General features: G+C 36.5%; 1 protein-coding gene across 1 annotated transcript in view; it reads right to left on the bottom strand.

The window, feature by feature from the left end:
• The window catches only part of TTN (titin), a 274,001-nt gene that overhangs the window by 144,335 nt on the left and 110,315 nt on the right, over positions 1-19,351 (bottom strand). The window contains 33 exon segments of the mRNA XM_039222380.1: positions 485-823; positions 1,030-1,113; positions 1,308-1,391; positions 1,639-1,722; positions 2,204-2,281; positions 2,454-2,537; positions 2,751-2,963; positions 3,160-3,237; positions 3,985-4,077; positions 4,282-4,356; positions 4,562-4,639; positions 5,657-5,872; positions 6,162-6,242; positions 6,971-7,054; positions 7,284-7,367; positions 7,658-7,741; positions 7,903-7,971; positions 8,192-8,269; positions 8,660-8,740; positions 10,727-10,843; positions 11,262-11,363; positions 11,617-11,700; positions 11,869-11,949; positions 12,094-12,174; positions 12,402-12,485; positions 14,781-14,864; positions 15,254-15,337; positions 16,361-16,441; positions 16,663-16,749; positions 17,324-17,401; positions 17,564-17,641; positions 18,025-18,084; positions 18,514-18,915. Coding sequence (XP_039078311.1) covers positions 485-823; positions 1,030-1,113; positions 1,308-1,391; positions 1,639-1,722; positions 2,204-2,281; positions 2,454-2,537; positions 2,751-2,963; positions 3,160-3,237; positions 3,985-4,077; positions 4,282-4,356; positions 4,562-4,639; positions 5,657-5,872; positions 6,162-6,242; positions 6,971-7,054; positions 7,284-7,367; positions 7,658-7,741; positions 7,903-7,971; positions 8,192-8,269; positions 8,660-8,740; positions 10,727-10,843; positions 11,262-11,363; positions 11,617-11,700; positions 11,869-11,949; positions 12,094-12,174; positions 12,402-12,485; positions 14,781-14,864; positions 15,254-15,337; positions 16,361-16,441; positions 16,663-16,749; positions 17,324-17,401; positions 17,564-17,641; positions 18,025-18,084; positions 18,514-18,915 — 3,570 coding nt within the window.

Below are 19,351 nucleotides of genomic sequence, written 5' to 3'. Positions count from 1 at the left end.
TCCACCATATTTTTTTCTGGATGAAAATGTTTATGGATGAAGAATGTGCATTCACTTAGGGGAGGTATACCTTTGGGTGGTGGAGGTGCCACTTTTTTAGGAGCAGGAACAGGGACTTTCTTCTCTGGTACAGGTTTCTTTGGCACTTCAGGCACTTAAAAACATTCATTTTAAGACATTAAAAATCACAGGCACAGTATTATATATGTGACAAAAAGACAAATGAAAATAAGACCACAAATGACTAAATAACATTGCATATCATGAAATCTGAAAAGACATTTGGACCATTTATGATAGACAGACACACGTGACAGACACAACAATAAAGGCACACATGTCTGGAACGCTTTCTAAGATTTAGATGGTAGACACCATAAAGAGTGAAGTAGTATAGATAAGACTAGAGATGAATAAAAAAGAGATGGAAAGGTAGAATTCAACACAAAAGAGGCCTTGATGACTTCAAGAAGAGTTGCTATACCTTGTGCAGGTACTGGCACCTTAGGTTTGATTTCTGGAAGAACTTCCTCTTCTTCAGGTACAACTTCTTCCTCAGGTATGAATTCTTCCTCCTCAGGAGGAACTTCTTCTTCTTCAGGAGCAACTTCTTCTTCAGGGGTGACTTCCTCTTCCTCAGGTAGAACTTCTTCTTCCTCAGGTAGAACTTCCTCTTCCTCAGGCAGCACTTCTTCTTCCTCAGGTAGAACTTCCTCTTCCTCAGGTAGAACTTCCTCTTCAGGAGCAATTTCTTCTTCGAATGGAACTTCTTCCCGAGGCAGAGCTACAGGAACTGGAACTGGCTCGCGTTTCTTGGATATCACTTTAAAGATATTTATTCAATTGTACAAGTGTCACTTTTACGTACACTATTCATAACAATGGGAAAACATGAAAAGCAAATATTTTTTCATCATAGAGCATCAATTGTCTCAAATTCCATGTCACTAAGCATTAATTGTAATTAGTGAGGCTGTATAATGCCAGTTAGTTTTCCTTTTTGCCTTGGTTCTGTAAGAACTAATGTACCTTTGGGTGGTGGAACTTCCACTTTTTTCGGAACAGGTGTTGGTTTCTTTTCTTCTGGGATGGGCTTCTTGGGCACCTCTGGCACTTTAAATATATTATTTGTCTTTAAGAATCTGTTTTTTTAAATATGTCTTAGAGCAACACATATGAAAATAATCACAAAATACCTGAATTTTACATTTCTAGTAAGACAGATTTTTAAAACGTATGTTATGGGGGAAGGTGTATGTGAATATACATAACTGGAACCCATACTTTTAAATGATGAAGTGATGTACCTTTTGTGGGTGGAGCCTCTGCCTTCTTAGGTACAGGAACTGGCACCTTCTTCTCAGGCACAGGCTTCTTGGGCACTTCTGGCACTTTAAAGAAATTATTTAGAGAAAAATGTTACACGACATAAAATTTTGAGGTTAAGCACAGTCTCAAAATGGTTAAGATAAATAAGAAAAGTATGACCAAGGTATTTCAAGAAGCATTTTGTCTTAATATTTTCTTTTCCATGAAGGAATATTTAACAGTTGTATGCCCAAAGTGCATAGAATTGAACCAGTTATTTTTTCCTTATATGCAAATGTGAAATAAGAAAAATTTTGCAATTTCATGTACCTTTGGCAGGTGGAGCTTCCATCTTTTTAGGAACTGGTTCTGGTACTTTCTCCTCTGGTACAGGTTTCTTGGGTACTTCAGGAACTTTAAAGATATCAAGTAGGGTTAGTCTCAAATTCTTCACCCATAGATAAGGATCCAGCAATTTTCAGACTTAACTGAAGCATTATACAATTTTACTTTAAGAATAAAAATAGGAACAGTGACAAAACAAAGGCCAGGAGGGACACAAAAATTTAAATAGAAGACGCTGAGAAAACACAGACAGGTGATCAAGACAACACACAATGCCTGGTAAACAGTGATCTTGTCCATTTTGCTATTATAGTGAGAATTTACCATACGCTAAGAACTTTCCACTAAAGAGGAAGAGCCAAGCATTCAGCATCAGCATGCTTTGATGGCAAAATTTAGAGATGAATACATGGTAAACTGCTCCTATAACCAGTTGGGAGGTCCTTGTCTTGTTAATATTGTCACGGGGAAAGAAGTGATGGGCTTATCAGGTTATACTATGCGAATAAATGATTACATTATCCCACTGATGGATTAGAAAGAGATGTACCTTTAGCTGGTGGAGGCTTCTCTTTTTTAGGAACGGGTACAGGAACCTTCTCCTCTGGCTTCTTTGGAATCTCAGGCACTTTAAAGATAGTGTTTATTGGTAAGTTCTAACTGCTAGTAACAACACATCTGTATGAAGCACAACTAACATTTCTAACAACAGAGAGCAACACACACAAAGTTGCGAACTCAGAAGATATTCATATGGAGATTAAGGCTTTAAAATGCCCATGTTATGAATAGTGGTATACCTTTTGCTGGCGGGGCTTCCTTCTTTTTGGGAACAGGAACAGGTTTCTTCTCTTCTGGAACAGGTTTCTTGGGTATCTCAGGCACTTTAAAGATATTATTAAGAATTTTGGAAATGTTGCATAAAAGATATAAAATGTGAAAAGTAACTGCAGAAATCATACTTCAGCATTAAATGCCTGTTTCTAAAATAAGCAAAATTGGTCCTTGGTGCTAAAAAGCCCCAGAATCTGACCAAATTAGACACCCAGACTCTAGAGCTACTGCTGTGTATCCCTTTGTAAAGAGGTATAATCTACCTTTGGCTGGTTTCACTGGTACCACTTCTTCTTCAGTTATGAGCTCCTCTTCTTCATGAAGGTACTCTTCTTCATGAAGGTATTCTTCTTCATGAAGGTACTCTTCTTCATGAAGGTATTCTTCTTCCTTTTCATAATATTCCTCCACTTGGGTTACAACTTCCTCTTCAAAGGCAATCTCTTGTGGTTCTCGTCTTTTAGGTACTTCTGGCACTTTAAAGATATTATCTTTAGGTTTGACATTTACCAATTACTCAATGAAATTAAGACTCATTACAAACACAGCCATTTGTAACCGAAGAAAGAACAGAATTTATCTTTCCCAGAGAAGAGTTACACACATAGAACTGAACATGAATTTTACAGCAAAGGAGACACACAACACATTAAAAAGAGTGGTATTATGTACCTCTAACAGGAGCTGTTACTTCTTTTTTAGCAACAAGTACTTTTTCTTCTGTGACAACTCTCTTGGGCTTCAAGGGCACTTGAAATTTAAGTATAAGGACATTTTATTGTCAGAAGCAGGCCACCGAGCCAATGCTTTCTTTGTCTTACTTTAAGCAGACAGAATAATTTTGCAAGTGTCTCTCATGTGATAGATATACAACTGTTCATCTATAGGAAACTTTATATGTTCCATGGATATGATTCTGAACCTCACTGGGATAAAAACATACAAAAATACTCAAGGAAGTTTGAAGTAGCAGAGCCCAGATGTGAAATTGTGTTTGGTGTCCAGGTATCTCTGCTTGTAGGAAATACCCTTTACTGAAAAGCTAAATTTACTTCTGGATAAGTATACTTTCTGAAAGTGCAGAGAAATTACTTTCTACTAGAGAAAAAAATGACTAGACACTGAGTTAGATTTTTTTTTTATACTTTAAAATAAGTTTATAATGAATAAACAGTCATTAAAGCGTGGTCAACATTTTATATCATTGTATCAGGTTAGATAAGTTAGGAATGTGTCAAACAGTCACTGATTTTAAATCCAAGTATTCTATTTTAAATATATCATAGCCACAGCTGTTGTATCATGGGCTAAGGATATATTTTACAACCTTTTCTTTTATAGATAGCATTATCTACTTATCTTATGTTGACAGATTTGTATATCTGATAAATCCCAGTGATAAAAGACATACAAAGACAAAATAAAGCAAAACATAGCTACCTTAATTTTTAAAGTGACATTATAGAAGACCACAATTTTGGAAGGAAATCATTATACCTTTAACAGCCGGCTCAGCCACCTGCTCTTTTTCACGTTTGGTAACTGAAATGTGTATTTTTTCCTCAACAAGTTTCTTTGGTTCTTCAGGCGCTTTGAAGACATTAATTATTGAAGAACATTAAAACACACCGCACACACACCGTAAAAATACAAAATACACAAAAATGGTGAAAAGTAAGAATCAGGACCACAATACATTCAGTAAAACCAAGAAACAGCAGACAAGGCAGTAAGACACGTTTACAGAACATAGGTAAGAAAGACGTCTCTCGTAGTTATCACTCTGCAATGTACCTTTGGGTGGTGGAGGTTTGAGTTTCTTGGGAATGAGCACTGGTACTTTTTCTTCAGGGACAGGTTTCTTCAGCACTTTAAAATACCAACATTAACAGATTTAAAAACCAAATTTCTCAAGAGTAGTAAGAACAAAAAGTTAAGAAACACAATGTACAACATAATACCCCCCCCCCCACACACACATTTTGTACGCTGCCACTTCAACATGTGTTTACAGCATGACAGACATGTAGGAAACATGGATCTCTTAGAACTGGTAATATTTTTCTCACTCTACCTTTAGTTGGTGGGGCCTTTGGCTTTGTGGGAACCGGTTCTTCTTGCACAGGTTTTACTGGGAGAGGCTTCTTGGGTTCTTTAAAAGTACATACAGGGTATTTAATATTAGACTTTGGAACATAAATAAAACATGCTACTTCTTAAATGGATTCAAAAAAGTAAAATAATATATCTCTTATCTACACTGTTGCTGTAGCCTCTAGAGATGAATGAGAATCACCAGTCCAAGTAGAATAAGGTCTAAAAGCCCTAACCAAGCTTACAGTGCCCTTTCCTCCTGGCTTTTAGGTCATTGTAACTTTCTCTTACATATTAACATTTTCATTTCACTTCAGGTAGAAAAAGTCATGGTTTAAGACTTCTTTCTAAATAATGTTGGTTTAATGCCATCTGTACAACCACATAGAATGCTCTCAAAGTTAAGCTATGAAATATCAGAGATTGGGTATGTAAAATAATAATACTGAGTCATTTCAAAATTCCAGTAGCAACTTATTTCTTTGAGTAAAATAAATGAATTGTTTGCAGCTGAAGTTTTACCTGACAAATCTGATCTTCATTAGATGTAACAGAACTGCTTGTGTTAGCCTCCTCTGTCTTTACTTCTAAAGCAGCCTTGCCAAGTTTTGATGATGGGAACCCATCATTTTTGATGTTTACATTGAATGTAAAAATATCTTTTATGAATATTTTTGACTTATGGCAAATATATTTTTCAAAAGACTATTGGACTCGATAATAACAAGCTTCAGAATAAGAGATATTCAGAAATTTCTGATCATGTATTAGAATGATCACAGGCACTTGAAGATAAACTCTTAACCCTTCTCAGAAAAAAACTTAGGGACATTTGCTATTTTGTGTCTAAGCAAAAGCGAGGGGGGAAAAGACCAGTCTCAGAATCAAAGTCGAATAGTAACCTTAAGGTTTATGGAGATTTGTCTCTAGAAGTTATTGAAGAACCAAAAAATCCTGAATTTGTCAAATGAAATAAAGTTCTTTGCAAATGTCTTTGGGCATCCAAACTTCTATCCTGTTCTAATGGAATCTGAAAGTATTTAATGTGGTGTCAGGTGTGTAGTTTTACTCATACCTGTGACATATTCTTCATGCTTTTTATACTCTTCATAATGCTCAAATTCACGTTCCTCATATTCTTCATATTGGTCATATTCTTCTGTTGGTTCATACTCCTCAAATTCTTTATAATCATATTCCTCATAGTCTTCATATTCCTCCTCCTGTTCCACTGAAACAGTTTCTTCTTCTTGGGTGTAAGACCATTCTTTCTCTTCAGTTACAGTTACTTCTGGAATGAATGGGCAACAGGCAGCATTTTACTTCAAGCCCATTTAGGAGTGATAGTGACAATGGACTTCAATTTCATTCTTATGGGATAGATTCAGGCACTGGTTATGGGAGACCCTGACAGTCCTTTCCTGGTCAAGGTATTACAGAGGGTTCATTTTGCTATTTATGATTACAAATGTTAGATATCCTGCCATAAGTCAACAAGAAGCCAGTAAAGGTAGGAGTCAGGTTAGGAGGTAGCAGGCAAAGAGCTGTAGAGTTTATTACTTAGTCAAAGTTCAACATACCTTTCACGGGAGGAGCTTCTTTCTTTGGAACTTCAATGGATACCTTTTCTTCTTTAACAGCTCTTTTTCTGATTTCAGTGACTTTAAAAAGAGTAATTATTAAAAGTGAATTACAGGATTTTGAATATGTACATGTTAAGAAGCACTGTGTATGAACCGTCCACAGACAAAGACAACCATCAACATACTCATCATTATTTCTCATTCACACGGCAAGAAAAATCAACAGACTTGGAAATAAACATGGTCTACTATACATAGGAATACTTTTTTCTGACCTGCTTAATGTTTCAAAGATATGAATCCTTTAAGAAGATCAGGTAGTATGTATAACAGAGTTCAAAAAGACACCCAGATAGCATAAAAAATGACTAGCAAACAGTCATTAGGCAGAAGCCTAAGTCACATAAACAGTGTCTTCGCCTCAATTCTAAAGTGTTCTCCATAAGCTCCACTGGCACAATGTAGAAAATCCAGGCTTTAAAAAATCTGAAGTTTTGTCAAAGATTGCCCCAAGAAACAATCATTTTGGCATATGAGTTTAGTATACCGACAATAACATATTAGAAGACAAGTCCATGTTAAGGGAAAGTACACGTTTGGGGGAGCTTCACACTTTTTTGGAAAAGAAAGAAGAGAGTACTTTCTGGTATCAGAAATGTTGAGTTTGGAAGTGACAGAAAATAGCATGTGCACATTACTTACTTTATAATAAAGTATTTAGATTATTTTCACTAAAGATCCCAATTCCCCTAGGCTAGCTTCAGTACCTACATGCTTCTTTTGATTTTTGAAAAAAGTTGGTATACCTCTTGCTGGTGGTTCCTTCTCTTTTTTAGGTTTGAGTTTTGGAATTTTTTCTTCTGGCACGGCTCTCTTGGGCTCCACAGGCACTTTAAAGACAGATTTCACTTTAAAGAATTGTTTCCCTAATTCAAACTGCCAAAAGGCAGTCATAGGATAGTAACTCAAACATAAAAGACTTGACATGATCGTTATTTCACACAGAAAAAAACAACTAGAGCAACAAAAACAACAACAAGCAACACCCATATAACCAGCGTATTTGGTAAAGAGACTAGGTTAAGTACAATATTCTGGGTATTGAAAGGTTGCATGTACCTCTTGCTCTTGGAGGCTCCTCTTTTTTAGTTACAGCAACATGAACTTTTTCTTCTTGAGTAATTTCCACATGCCTCTCAGTCACTTGAAAGATAATTTTAGGATTTGGGAGTTAAATTACTTACATAAAGTGGATTTGTTTGTTTGTTTGTTTTGGCCAGAAAGTACTGTGATTTTAGACTATGACAATTTACAACATACACACCAATAAACGTCACAACAAATAATACTCCACCCATAGATAAGGCAATAATACACCACTGCCTCCGACATACACCAATAACCCCCCTATACGAGGTGGGAGCCAAAGACAGCAGTGAGAGGATGAAAGACAAGATACGGTTCTCATTTTTGTGCTGGACGATTTCATTTACCTTCGGTTGGAGGAGGTTCTTCTTTCTTAACCATTTTTGGAGGAGCCCTTTTTTCTGGAACTGGCTTCTTTGGCTCTTCTGGCACTTAAAAGATATCAAGCAACACAATCAAGCACACAATGTGGAAAACCTTAAACACAGACACGCTATTTTCTTGTTAATGTTACACAAATTTGAAGATCATATCAATTTAAGATGAAAAAGACAGCCATTATGCAAGAATGAATAAAGTAAAGCCAATATACCTTTTTCCTTTTTAGGGACTGCAGCAGGGATTTTCTTTTCTGGCACAATTTTCTTAGGTGCCTCAGGAACTTTAGAAAGATGAGGTTTAAGAATATTAGTTTGCATTACAGACAAATTGGCACGTGGGGCTTCGCTTTTTGTAAAGAGGATATGTATACACAAACATTAATGACTGAATCAGCAAAAATGTTTATACACATGTGTGGACAAAATTCAAGCAGTCCTCAAATAAAAGGCTTTCTAGCTGTTAAAGCAAAGGGTATCATATTCTTTGAGAGAAAAAGGTACCTTTAGCTGGTGGAGGCTCCTCTACTTTTTCAGGAATTTTTGGTTTCAGTACAATCTTCTTCTCATGCTTCTCAAGCACTTGAAAAGATGATAAAATACATGTGTAGAAATGCCCAGGTTTCTTTTTTTAATTGTTTGCTTATTTTTGAAAGAGAGAGAGCACGCAAATGGGGAGGTTCAGAGAGAGAGGAAGACAGAGAATCCAAGCAGGCTCTGAGGTGTCAGTGCAGAGCCTGATGTAGGAAACCGTAAGATCATGACCTGAGCTGAAACCAAGAGTCAGACGCTTAACTGACTGAGCCACCCAGGTCCCCCCAGATTTCTTTTCAATAAAAATATGTGGAGTCTTTTCACTTAGATGTGATAGCTATCAATACTTGCAATACAAGTGACAAACTACAAGAGAACGTAAAGAATGGGACAAGCCAAACGCACGTGGGGCTCAAATTAACACAGGAGTCTGTATACCTTCGGCAGGTTCGGCCTCCACTCTCTTAGAAATAAAGTGCGTCTTTTCTTCCACGACATATTCCTCTGGCTCTTCCATCACTTTAAAGACATCAGGTTTAAAGAAAAGTTGTAGTGCTTCTCAAGTTTAATTTCAGCTCTAATTTGTTACTTCAAAGAGCAATTGAAATAATAAAATGTTTAACACTTGCCCAATCCCCTACTGTTCCTATTTAAAATACCCAAAGAAGTGCATTTTAATCAGAGCGTGTGCTTTGATAAAGCATGTGAAAAATAAGTTTCAATCATTTCATTTTTAAGTGTATCATGAAGATAATAATACTTGTATTCACAGGAAGAACAGAACAAGTACGCGACATAAAAGACCATCCTAGTGGCTAAATTAATAAGAACCCAAGCATTTGAAGACAGGTTTCAAAAATAACAGACCACTCTAGATTTGAAGGCTTCAGGGCAGAAACATACACTTGAGGAACCATAAATGGCTTTCTAAATAAAAAACCTAGATTACATATGAGAAACCTACTGAGGACTTGGAAACACATTTCTTCCAGTTTTGCGGGGGCAGGTGTGGTAAAAGAGATGGGTGTGTTCATATGAGTTTTGAGCCTATGTGTATAGTATTAATTATAAAATAAGATCTAGGTATAGTCACATCTTTTTACCCTAAAGGCAACCTTAACCGACCTTAAATCTTCCAGGCTTAATGAAAACATAAGAATATCATAGAATGTCTCTCCTTTTAACTAGAGTCCATAGTAAGGAAAGAGATTTATAATGCATACCATCAACAATTTAAATCAGATTCATACATTGAGAACTTTCTATATGCATATGTTATATTTGATTTCCCCTATTAGATTCCCGACTTGGGCCCAACACCGTGGCCTTTCCCAGGAAACACAACAGAACCAGTGGGCTTCCTCCTGGGAGTCATGTCCCATCTTGCTCTGTTCCAAGCCATTCTGTTATGACTGCACCTTGGAATTTTATACGGACTTTTCTTCCACATGGAGGAGAAGTAGGGCACCTTTTATTAGCCAGAAATGCACTCATGGGCATCTACATATAGAATTCTATTTATCTTTTTATTAGAAAGAGAGTCAATTTGTTACAGAGCTTATTGGTTTTTCTCTAAAGCAGGGCTACATTAGAACTTTCTTAAGAAAGTTCTTTCAGATATATAGCTTCAGCCAGAGTGCTGCACGTTTGCGGTAAGCCTAGTGGTATTTTATTCATTGAAAAGGACTGAAATAAAGCTTATTGTTCAATCCTTACGAAACTATAGAGAACTAGCACTGTAGGGATGGTAACATCTAAATGGCTAATCCAACCAAAGATACTACATCATTGTTTTCTTCATACATGAAATGTAAGAAAAACCCATGTGCTCAGTGCTTTGCTCTCAAACATGGCCTTGACTTCTGGAATATAATAAGGCAATACAATTTCTTTCTTTCTTTCTTTCTTTCTTTTTCTTTCTTTCTTTCTTTCTTTCTTTCTTTCTTTCTTTCTTTCTTTCTTTCTCTTTCTTTCTTAATTTCTTAATTTCTCTCTTTCTCTCTTTCTCTCTTTCTCTCTCTCTCTCTCTCTCTCTTTCTCTCTTTCTTTCTTTTNTTTTTTTTTTTTTTTTACAATTTCTTATTCATTTAAAAACTGAGTCAGGATACGTTTGTGAGTTGTGCTGTCAACACTGCTTTATGTTACTCATGTTTTAGACATTAGACTACCAGGTGAAGTTTATGCTAGACCATCATGCTGAAATCAAGTCCTGTATCTACTGAAAGGATAAATGCATATGGAGATACCTGCACCATTAGTGACCTATAAATGTGAAGCCTTTTCTCTCCTCCCATATAGCCAAGTAAGAGAGGATGGACAAGAAATACATTGAATGTTTACTCTAAGTGATGCTCCTGAATCTTATGTTTTGATCAAAAGATACAGCTAATGAGGCCCACAGATGTTCACCGAATTTGTGTCACTCTCATTAATCTGATAAACAATCTTTGAAAGAAAACAGCCCACCAAGACTCCAGATCACCTCTAGCTCATGGCATTGTTTACCTTCATATTCTGTAATTTCCACTTCCTCCTCCTCCTCCTCTCTTTCCTCTTCTCTATAAACTGAAACGGACACTCTTTCCTCTTCTGCTGAGTAACTCCACTCCTCCTCTGCAGATATTTTAAAAGATAATATTGAACTTGAATTCAGCCTCCTGAAATACTGATTAATAGCCAGGTGTTCCCTACAGATGGATAATGGTTCTTCTATCTGCTGAGGGTGTGGCTTCATAGTACTTCCCTCATTACATGGAAGTGAGAGCTGATTTAAGATAAGAGATCAGGACAGCCAAAGACTGAGAAGAATATTCAGATGATGTCCAAGTGTGGCTACTTTGACAATTATCACATTTTCAGCACCCCATTCACTGTCTTGGAATGATTTAGGACCAATGCAGACACAAAAGACTTAGTCTCAGAAAGCCACAGCAAGTAGACACTGATAAAGACAACTTGTAAGGTAAATAGTCACATCTGGAAAGAAAGACTTTAAGGAAACACACACACCCATTTCCCCCCCTCACTTCTGATAATATACCTTCGTGTCGCATGACTTCCACTCTTTGAGGAACTGCAACAGATAGTTTTTCTTCAGCAGCAAATCTTTTTTCTTCTACAACAGTTTTCTTAGAAACTTCAGCTTTAAAAAAGCATTAAAGTTGAAGTTTAAATTTCAAGAATCTTAGCAATTTTCTCTCCCTCAGACTTTGGGAAATATATACACAGTATACTGTGTGTTTATCACTAACACAGTGGGAAAACAAGTTACGTAACATATCACTAGGAGGTACACACAACAGTTCAATCAGAAGAGAGATGGAGGGTCACACAGGAAGACACCTGACAGAACAAAGCAAGAATTCACAAGCTAAAAGATTTTTGTCAAATCCTACCTCGGGGAGGAGGAGCTTTCTTAGCGACAGGAACTGGTACAGGAACTTTCTCTTCAGGGACAGGTTTCTTACGTAGAGCTGGCACTTTAGAAACATGCACTTTTAGAACCTCAGAGTTATCTCATTGAAGCCCAACCCCAAACACAGATATATACCTACAACTTATTTCTGTCGCAGAACTAACAAAACCATTAGTTGCCTTGTCCCATAATATTATGTAAGATGGTGCTTGGAAAGACAGAGAGCCAATACCTTTTGGAGGTGGGGCTTCTTCCTCTTTTTGAGGAACAGGTCTTTTTTCTTCAGGAACTTTCTTCTTTGGTATTTCTGGCACTTAAAGAATAGTATTTGATTTTAAAATTCGCAGAAAGGTAAAATAAATGAGCAACACAGAACTGGCATGCCCAGGAGAGAAGACATGCAGTTAAAGAAGCCAGAAGGAAAGATAAGGTTATTTATGAAGTTGGAATGAAGTACCTGCTGGTGGTGGCGATTCTTCTCGTTGAGTAACAACGGTTATTTTTTCTTCTGTGACAACCCTCTTCTGTACTTCAGCAACTTGAAAAGACATTAATTTTTAGAAATGACTTTGTATTTTCCAAAGTAGCTAATTTACAATCATTTTGTAAAAGAGTAGGCAGGTGGACAGGCACTTCTGTTGAATTTTTACTCACACCGTAAGACACTCGATTTGAATTAAAGTGACTCAACAGATAAGGAAACACAAACATGTTTTGTACTCAAGACATAAAAATAGGGCTCCTTTACCATGCAAGGCACTGTACCTTTAGCTGGTGGAACTTCCTTTTTCTTTGCAACAGGAAGAGGAATCTTTTCTTCAGGGACAGGTTTCTTCGGCACCTCTGGGACTTAAGGTTTTTAAAACAGAACATTAGTTCACATATATTCCACTTTTATGAATGGACATCGGCACATACACAAATCTTTAGTGGTTCATTAACGTTATAGATTCTATGTGTTGGCAAAATAATGCAGAAAATTAGACTATAATGTTAAACAGGTCACAATGTGATAAATGTCACAAGTAGTGTTACAGAAGCATTTGGGCAATTAAAAATGAGTTCTAGACACAAAATGATATGTACATAATTTGTTCTTTATATATTGGTATGCTTTTGATAAAACACATCGGTCAGTAACTACACAAACAAGAGAGTGTGTATAGAATGTAGCAAAGCCTTGTCATGCTTTATATGGAGAAATGGAATCCATAATGACAATGGAGTTAATTTATCTAAGACTATCTTAGACTAAGATGTACTTAGAATAATTGTATTTAGAATAATTGTATCTATATGTTAGCATTTTTTCCCATTTCTCTTTTGATTTTGTTTGTTTTTGATGCAACTGTAGTGTGTTGAACAATCAAGAAGCACTCATTCTAGTGTAAGTAGGCTTCTCCATCTGATATCCATGTGTCAGTGGCTTTGGGGAGCTCTGTGTGTGAAATTCTGTGGGTATGTCATATATGCTTTTCTCTCAGAGGCTTCATCATTTTCAAAAGGATCTCTGACCCAAAAAGGTTTACAACAGTTTAGTTTATCTAAATGTTGATGGTATGGAATTTTTAACTGGCAGATGTATTTTAACTGCATGCATTACTGGCAAATATTGTTTCCATTTTATTTTACTTTATTTTTTAAGATTGATAACAATTCTTAAAAAATATTTTTAATGTTTTATTTATTTCTGAGAGAGAGAGACAGCATGAGCAGGCAAGTGTCAGAGAGAAAAGAGGCACAGAATCTGAAACATGCTCCAGGCTCTGAGCTAGCTGTTAGCACAGAGCCTGATGCGGGGCTCAAACCCACGAACCATGAGATCATGACCTGAGCTGAAGTCGGTTGCCCAACCGACTGAGCCACCCAGGTGCCCCATATTGTTTCTATTTTAAATAAGATAGCAGTTTTTGTGAACTTCTGCACCTCTATAATCTGTAATATCCTGATGTAATTATACAGATACACATTCATGTCTGTATATATTATGTATACATGCGTGTTTGTGCTTATATATATGTATATATATATATAAACATATGTATACTATGTGCATTTGTTTTTAATGGTGAGACATGTCTCTGTGTCTCTTTCAGGAGTGATCAAGTGGCTTTGATATTAGTATTGGTTTTAGTAATATGACCTTTTAATATATTTTATCTTCATATACTCATTATATTTTAATAATTATATCATCAGAATTATTTGACAAATCATTTGATTTAAAAAAAGACCCAGAATTCGGAAACAATCAAGAGTCTGAGAAGGAGGGAAACAGATTTGATTCAGGAAGAAACTGGCAGTCAGGCAAAATGGGAACAGTAAGACTTCAGCAAGCCTAAATTGGATGATACTGAATTCTTGCTGAATCTCTCTGTAACAGATCAGGTGTGTGCAGTCTGTAGCTTCACTGCATCCATAAACTATTGTCTTATACCACCCCCACCCCCACAAAACAAACAACCCAAATTAAAAAACCAAAGTAAAGAATTAGCACGTTGAATTCAAACATACCTAGGCAAAAGGGCCCTGACTAGATAATAGATAATTGCAACACTTATGGCAAATATTGACATTCAATTAAAATCGGGAAGCATGGTGAAAGTACATGTCAAAAATCAACGTTTTCAACTAGTCTAGACTCAGCACTATTGACTTTTCAGAAGAGCGGCCACTACTAGCAGCAGTGTACAATCTTTATCTAGTTAACATTCAGTTCTGCCCAATGCTGTCCAGTTGCTACTCTCCGTATCTCTTTTTAACTCATGGAAGTGTTTTTTATTAAGAAAAAAAATCCCACATGTGAGAGGTGAAAGAGTTTTTCTTAGAAACATGCCTGCCGAATAGGAGTTTCACAAATATTTCTTCTTCCTCTAAGGCAGGAAACACATTAAAAATTTAAGACAGCAGTTTGACCTAGCTACTTCTTTTAAAAATGCTTTTGGTGATGTCTTTGGGATGGTCAGTGTCATCAATAATGTATGTCAAGAGTACAGCCCTGGAAGGTGGTAAACAAATGAAAAACACGAGGGGCATCCAAAAGACACAAACTAGTAAGACAGCACAGCACGCAGCTGAAGACCATATAATGCAAAAGAAAGGCATTCAGCGCACAGGGCTGCCCCATCATCAGTGCTGGTATACCTTTTGGGGGAGCAGCAGGTTCCTTTTGGGGTACAGGAACGGGCTTTTTCTCCTCTGGCACAGGTTTCTTGGGAACTTCAGGAACTTTTAAGATATCATTGTTGAAACAATGTTGAGAATTCGAGCCTCTTTCTGAGACATTTAAGAGTATACTAACGTGCAAATCCTCAGTAAGAATGTAAGAATTTAGGAAGTAGTTAAACATGCTCTACTTGTGGTAGAAACGTATGCTAAATAAACCAGTACCACAGAGACGTTACATACATTCCATGAAACAAAGGCCCAGTTAGTATGGTCTAAATGTTACTGATACTTGCATAATACATTATCACAATTACTGGAATCAACATATGCAGAATTAAATACATTACAAATGGTTGGCAGATGCGATTTCGTTAACACACAGATCCCATAGAAAAAGATACAAAAAGACAGACACGGAGACATTCTTTTTTTCCAAAACATTATTCTACCTTTGGCTGGTGGGGGCTCCACCTTTTTAGGAATGGGAACAGCAACCACTTCTTCTGGGACTGGTTTCTTAGGTGGCTCAGGGACTTTAAAAGAAAGTGCCATTCTTGAGAAATCATGTGTTCTTACAACAAGGCATATATTGTGAGACAGTATTAAAATAAAGTGTAGGCATTTCTCTTTTATGCCAAATGAATTAGAGAAGCCTCCAAGAGTGAAGGGAACCGGAGGAATGGCTATTTAGAAAACGTAGTTTTTATTCACCTTCACCTGCACTGCAGGAGCCTGAACTTTCCTAGAAAGAGCCTCAAATGCCAGTTTTAGAAACTTTACAGGTACAAAGTGACTGCATTATAACAACTGCATTCGATTATCTTAAATACTTTTTGTATCCTAAACGTTTAATGATTTGGGTGGGGCGTGGGGGGGAGTGGGAGCCCTAATCTCTAGCAGTTGCCATTTTCCAATTTCTGTGATGGCGTAAACACTCCCTCCCTGGCTACCGAGCACTATGTCATCATCATGGGGTCTGGAAGAGATGTGCAGTCGCCCACCATGATCTAGTACTTCCACTGTATAGGCACAAGTGATGTAAACAACCTCAGAAACAAAGATAATAATTATAATAAAGTGCAGCAAAAGTGGAAGTAGAAAGTTTTAACTATGATCATAGTTTTTAAATATACTTATTTAAAGTTTATATAGTTTAACTTTTGATCATGGAGGTATTACATACTGGGTCGCAAAATTCCTGAAAACTTAACCATCAGCTCTGGGGAAATGGCATTAGCTGGTTCAGGGACATCAAATTTCTATTTCCAAATAGCTGGTCGCTAGATTGTTAAGGTCCCTGAAGCAGAGAACAGAGTTTCCATTTATGTTCATCCCTCTCTCCTGTGTGCTCCTCATGGTCTTTCCCTCGCCCTGCAATGTCCACTGCCTCTCTCCTGTGTGTTCCTTCGGTCTCCCATCCCCCTGTAATGTCCATTGTGCACAATGGCCGTAGGTCTGCTGACCACATGACCAAACCCATTATGCAATATTAACATATCCAGGTGCTTATGATGGAATTTTTAAAAGACTTTAAACTTAGCAGGAATCACTAATACCTTTAGGTGGAGGCTCAATCTTTTTGGAAACAGCAACATGAATTTTCTCTTCAGTAACAGTTTTCTTTTGTACCTCGGGGACTTTAAAAAAATGTACATTTTAATTACTGGTATGCCGTATTGTGGGTGGTAATTATAATTTACAAAGAAAATGGAAATACAAATTAAAACAGAGACAATGTGCAATGAAAAAAATGACAGAGAGTTACAAGGAGACAGAGATGCCTACAGCATCACAAATTAGGTAAAACAAAGAGGGATAAAAACTCATCTGAGCCCCCAAATTCAAATGTGCCTTATACCTGTGACTGACACTTCCTCCTCTGTGTGAGAAGCAAAGAACATCTCTTCTTCTGAAATAACCATCTTCTTTGTATGCACAGCTGGGACTTTAAAGAGAGCATTTCACATTTAGTATTTCTTTTTCTAAGACAAGAAACCAGCTCAAACACATACATACAGAATGAATGGGTTAATATGATAGCTTGAGAATAAAGTCAGTATTGACAAGAAAATAAATCATGTTTTGATATATAGGGACAAACAACCCATGCAGCCTTTATCAAACATTACTGAGTGGGAATCAAATAGACACAACTTCTTCACACGTAACGTGGTGCTTTTCCAAATCCACTAAGGTTTCTTCATATAAACGAGAGGATGGGGAATATTATATGCAATGGAATGCATTGCATGGTAAAGTTAGAAGACTATTCATTAAACAAAGCCTTCCTTAGATTAAAAATATTATGTAATTTTAAAGCAAAACTAGAAACAAAGGGGATGTTATTATTTCCTTAAATTATGCATTATGTGCAACTCGACATAAAATATATACTGTATAAACATGTCTTTATTTTGGTAGTTTCGGATTTGTGAATTGTTTAGTAATATATGTACACATATACATAGACGTAAATGAAAATGTTTAAAACTTGTAGCTGGAAAGACAAAGATGTATACCTTTCACTTCAATTACTTCTTCCTGCACTGGAGTCCGAGAAGGTTTTTGTGGAACAATCTTCTTTGAAACTTCAGGTACTTAAAAAATATGTACAAATATATTTGTATTGTGAAGAATATTGGTTTGCACAAACTTTTAAAATACCTTAGGTTAGATGATTATATAAATAACATGGGAATATACATCAGTAAACAGATGACGTGTGTACTTGGTACTAGAAATGTTTTAAATCATAATACCTTTGGTAACTTGAATTTTCTGTTCCTCCATTCTTCGAGAAGTCTTTTCAATTTTTTCAACTACTGGCTTCTTTACAACTGCAAGCATTTTAAAGAAATTGCAGTACTTTTAGAATTTCTATTAAAATTCTCTCTTTCTTCCTACACATCCATATATGTTTGTATATATGTATACATGCATATACAACATGTATATAATTTTAAAGAAAGAAACAAGTTTGGTACTCTGCACTTCAAATAGTTTGGATATTTTAAAAAATATTTATCATAATAATCCTTCTATTTTCTTTTAAAATTTAGCATTAATTAGATATTCTCAGGAAAAAAATTCATTGATACAATAAAGCTTAGAGAAGAAGTTGTGCCTATTGGATTGAACTGGTGATTTAAACATCTTTGCCAAACAAGCAATGATAATGATGTTGATGCTCTGATATATTTAAATAATTCCAATTACAAACCTTTTGGAGGTGGTACTTTCTTTTCAGGAACTTTTGCTGGAACTTTTCTCTCATGGGATTCTTTAACAAAAACAGAGGAATAAGAAGGGATGCTTAAATAGGTAAGTTCTAGTAGACTGTATTAATTTCAAAAGAAATAAGAATACATAATTGTGGAAAGTATTGTGTTTGGGATCATTATTGGTAACATGATCTTTTGCAGCTGGCTTTTGAAGCAGGATCAGGCAGAGATGCCCCAAGGCAGTGGAAGTAAACCCTGAATTTCTGCATTAGAAAATAGCACTTGTAATTTAGTAATAGGAATGAATGTTTCAACTTATAATGTCAAAGCCTGAAAATAACTGAAGAAGCTTAAAGATTAAGTTTCTAAAAATTTCTAACCTTAAGACCTAAATGATCATTTCAATGATTTCATATTCATTGCAGATCAGGTTAATAACATTGAAAATCGTAGGAAGTGAGAAAAAGAGGCTCCCTGTTGATACAGACCTTCATAAACCTCCTTTTGGACTTGAATTGCTGCTTTCTCTTGGTAAGTTTCTTCCCACTCTTCCTCTCCTTCGTCATAACCTTCTTCCCTTTCATAGTATTCCTGGCCTTCCTCGAAATCTTCTTCCCATTCCTCATGAACTTCCCTTTTAGCTTCTACCTTCTCCTCATATTCTTCATCTGGTTCTTCATAGTAAGCTTCTTCAAATGGCTCCGTGTATGGTTCCACTTCGACTTCATCATAAGGTTCTTCTACAGATTCGATGAAAACTCTCTTCTCCTCATAGACACTGCGCTTCTTCTCATACACAGCTTCTTTTTCTTTCTGAACCTCTTTCTTTCTGGCTATGGTTGTTATTTTTACTTCTTCTGCCTTGGAGGATACATCAATAATTTCAGGAGCTAAAATGAATGAATGAATGATACATTAAATGACAATATTAGCATATTAATCATATCCATTATCCATAATTATATCCATATCCAATTAATTCATAAACCAAAGCCTATGTTGTCAAACAGTATCAGCATCTCGGATCTCAGTGTTATGTTGGTTGATAATTTGTTATATTTTCTGTGTGTTGGTTCCATTTAAATTGTTGTTGACTACAGAACACAATAAAGAAGGGGCGCCTGGGTGGCTTAGTCGGTTGAGCGTCCGACTTTCGCTTAGGTCATGATCTCGCGGTTCGTGTTCGAGCCCCGCGTCGGGCTCTGTGCTGACAGCCAGCTCAGAGCCTGGAGCCTGTTTCAGTCTGTGACTCCCTCTCTCTCTGACCCTCCCCTGCTCACGCTGTCTCTCTCTCTCTCTCTCTCTCTCTCCTGGAAATAAATAAAA

Source organism: Hyaena hyaena, unplaced genomic scaffold, assembly GCF_003009895.1.
Source record: "Hyaena hyaena isolate Hyena2069 unplaced genomic scaffold, ASM300989v1 scaffold_1123, whole genome shotgun sequence".
NCBI classification, from domain to species: Eukaryota; Metazoa; Chordata; class Mammalia; order Carnivora; family Hyaenidae; genus Hyaena; species Hyaena hyaena.
The sequence above is the reverse complement of the archived record's forward strand: the minus strand, read 5'-3'. Positions and strand labels throughout refer to the sequence as shown.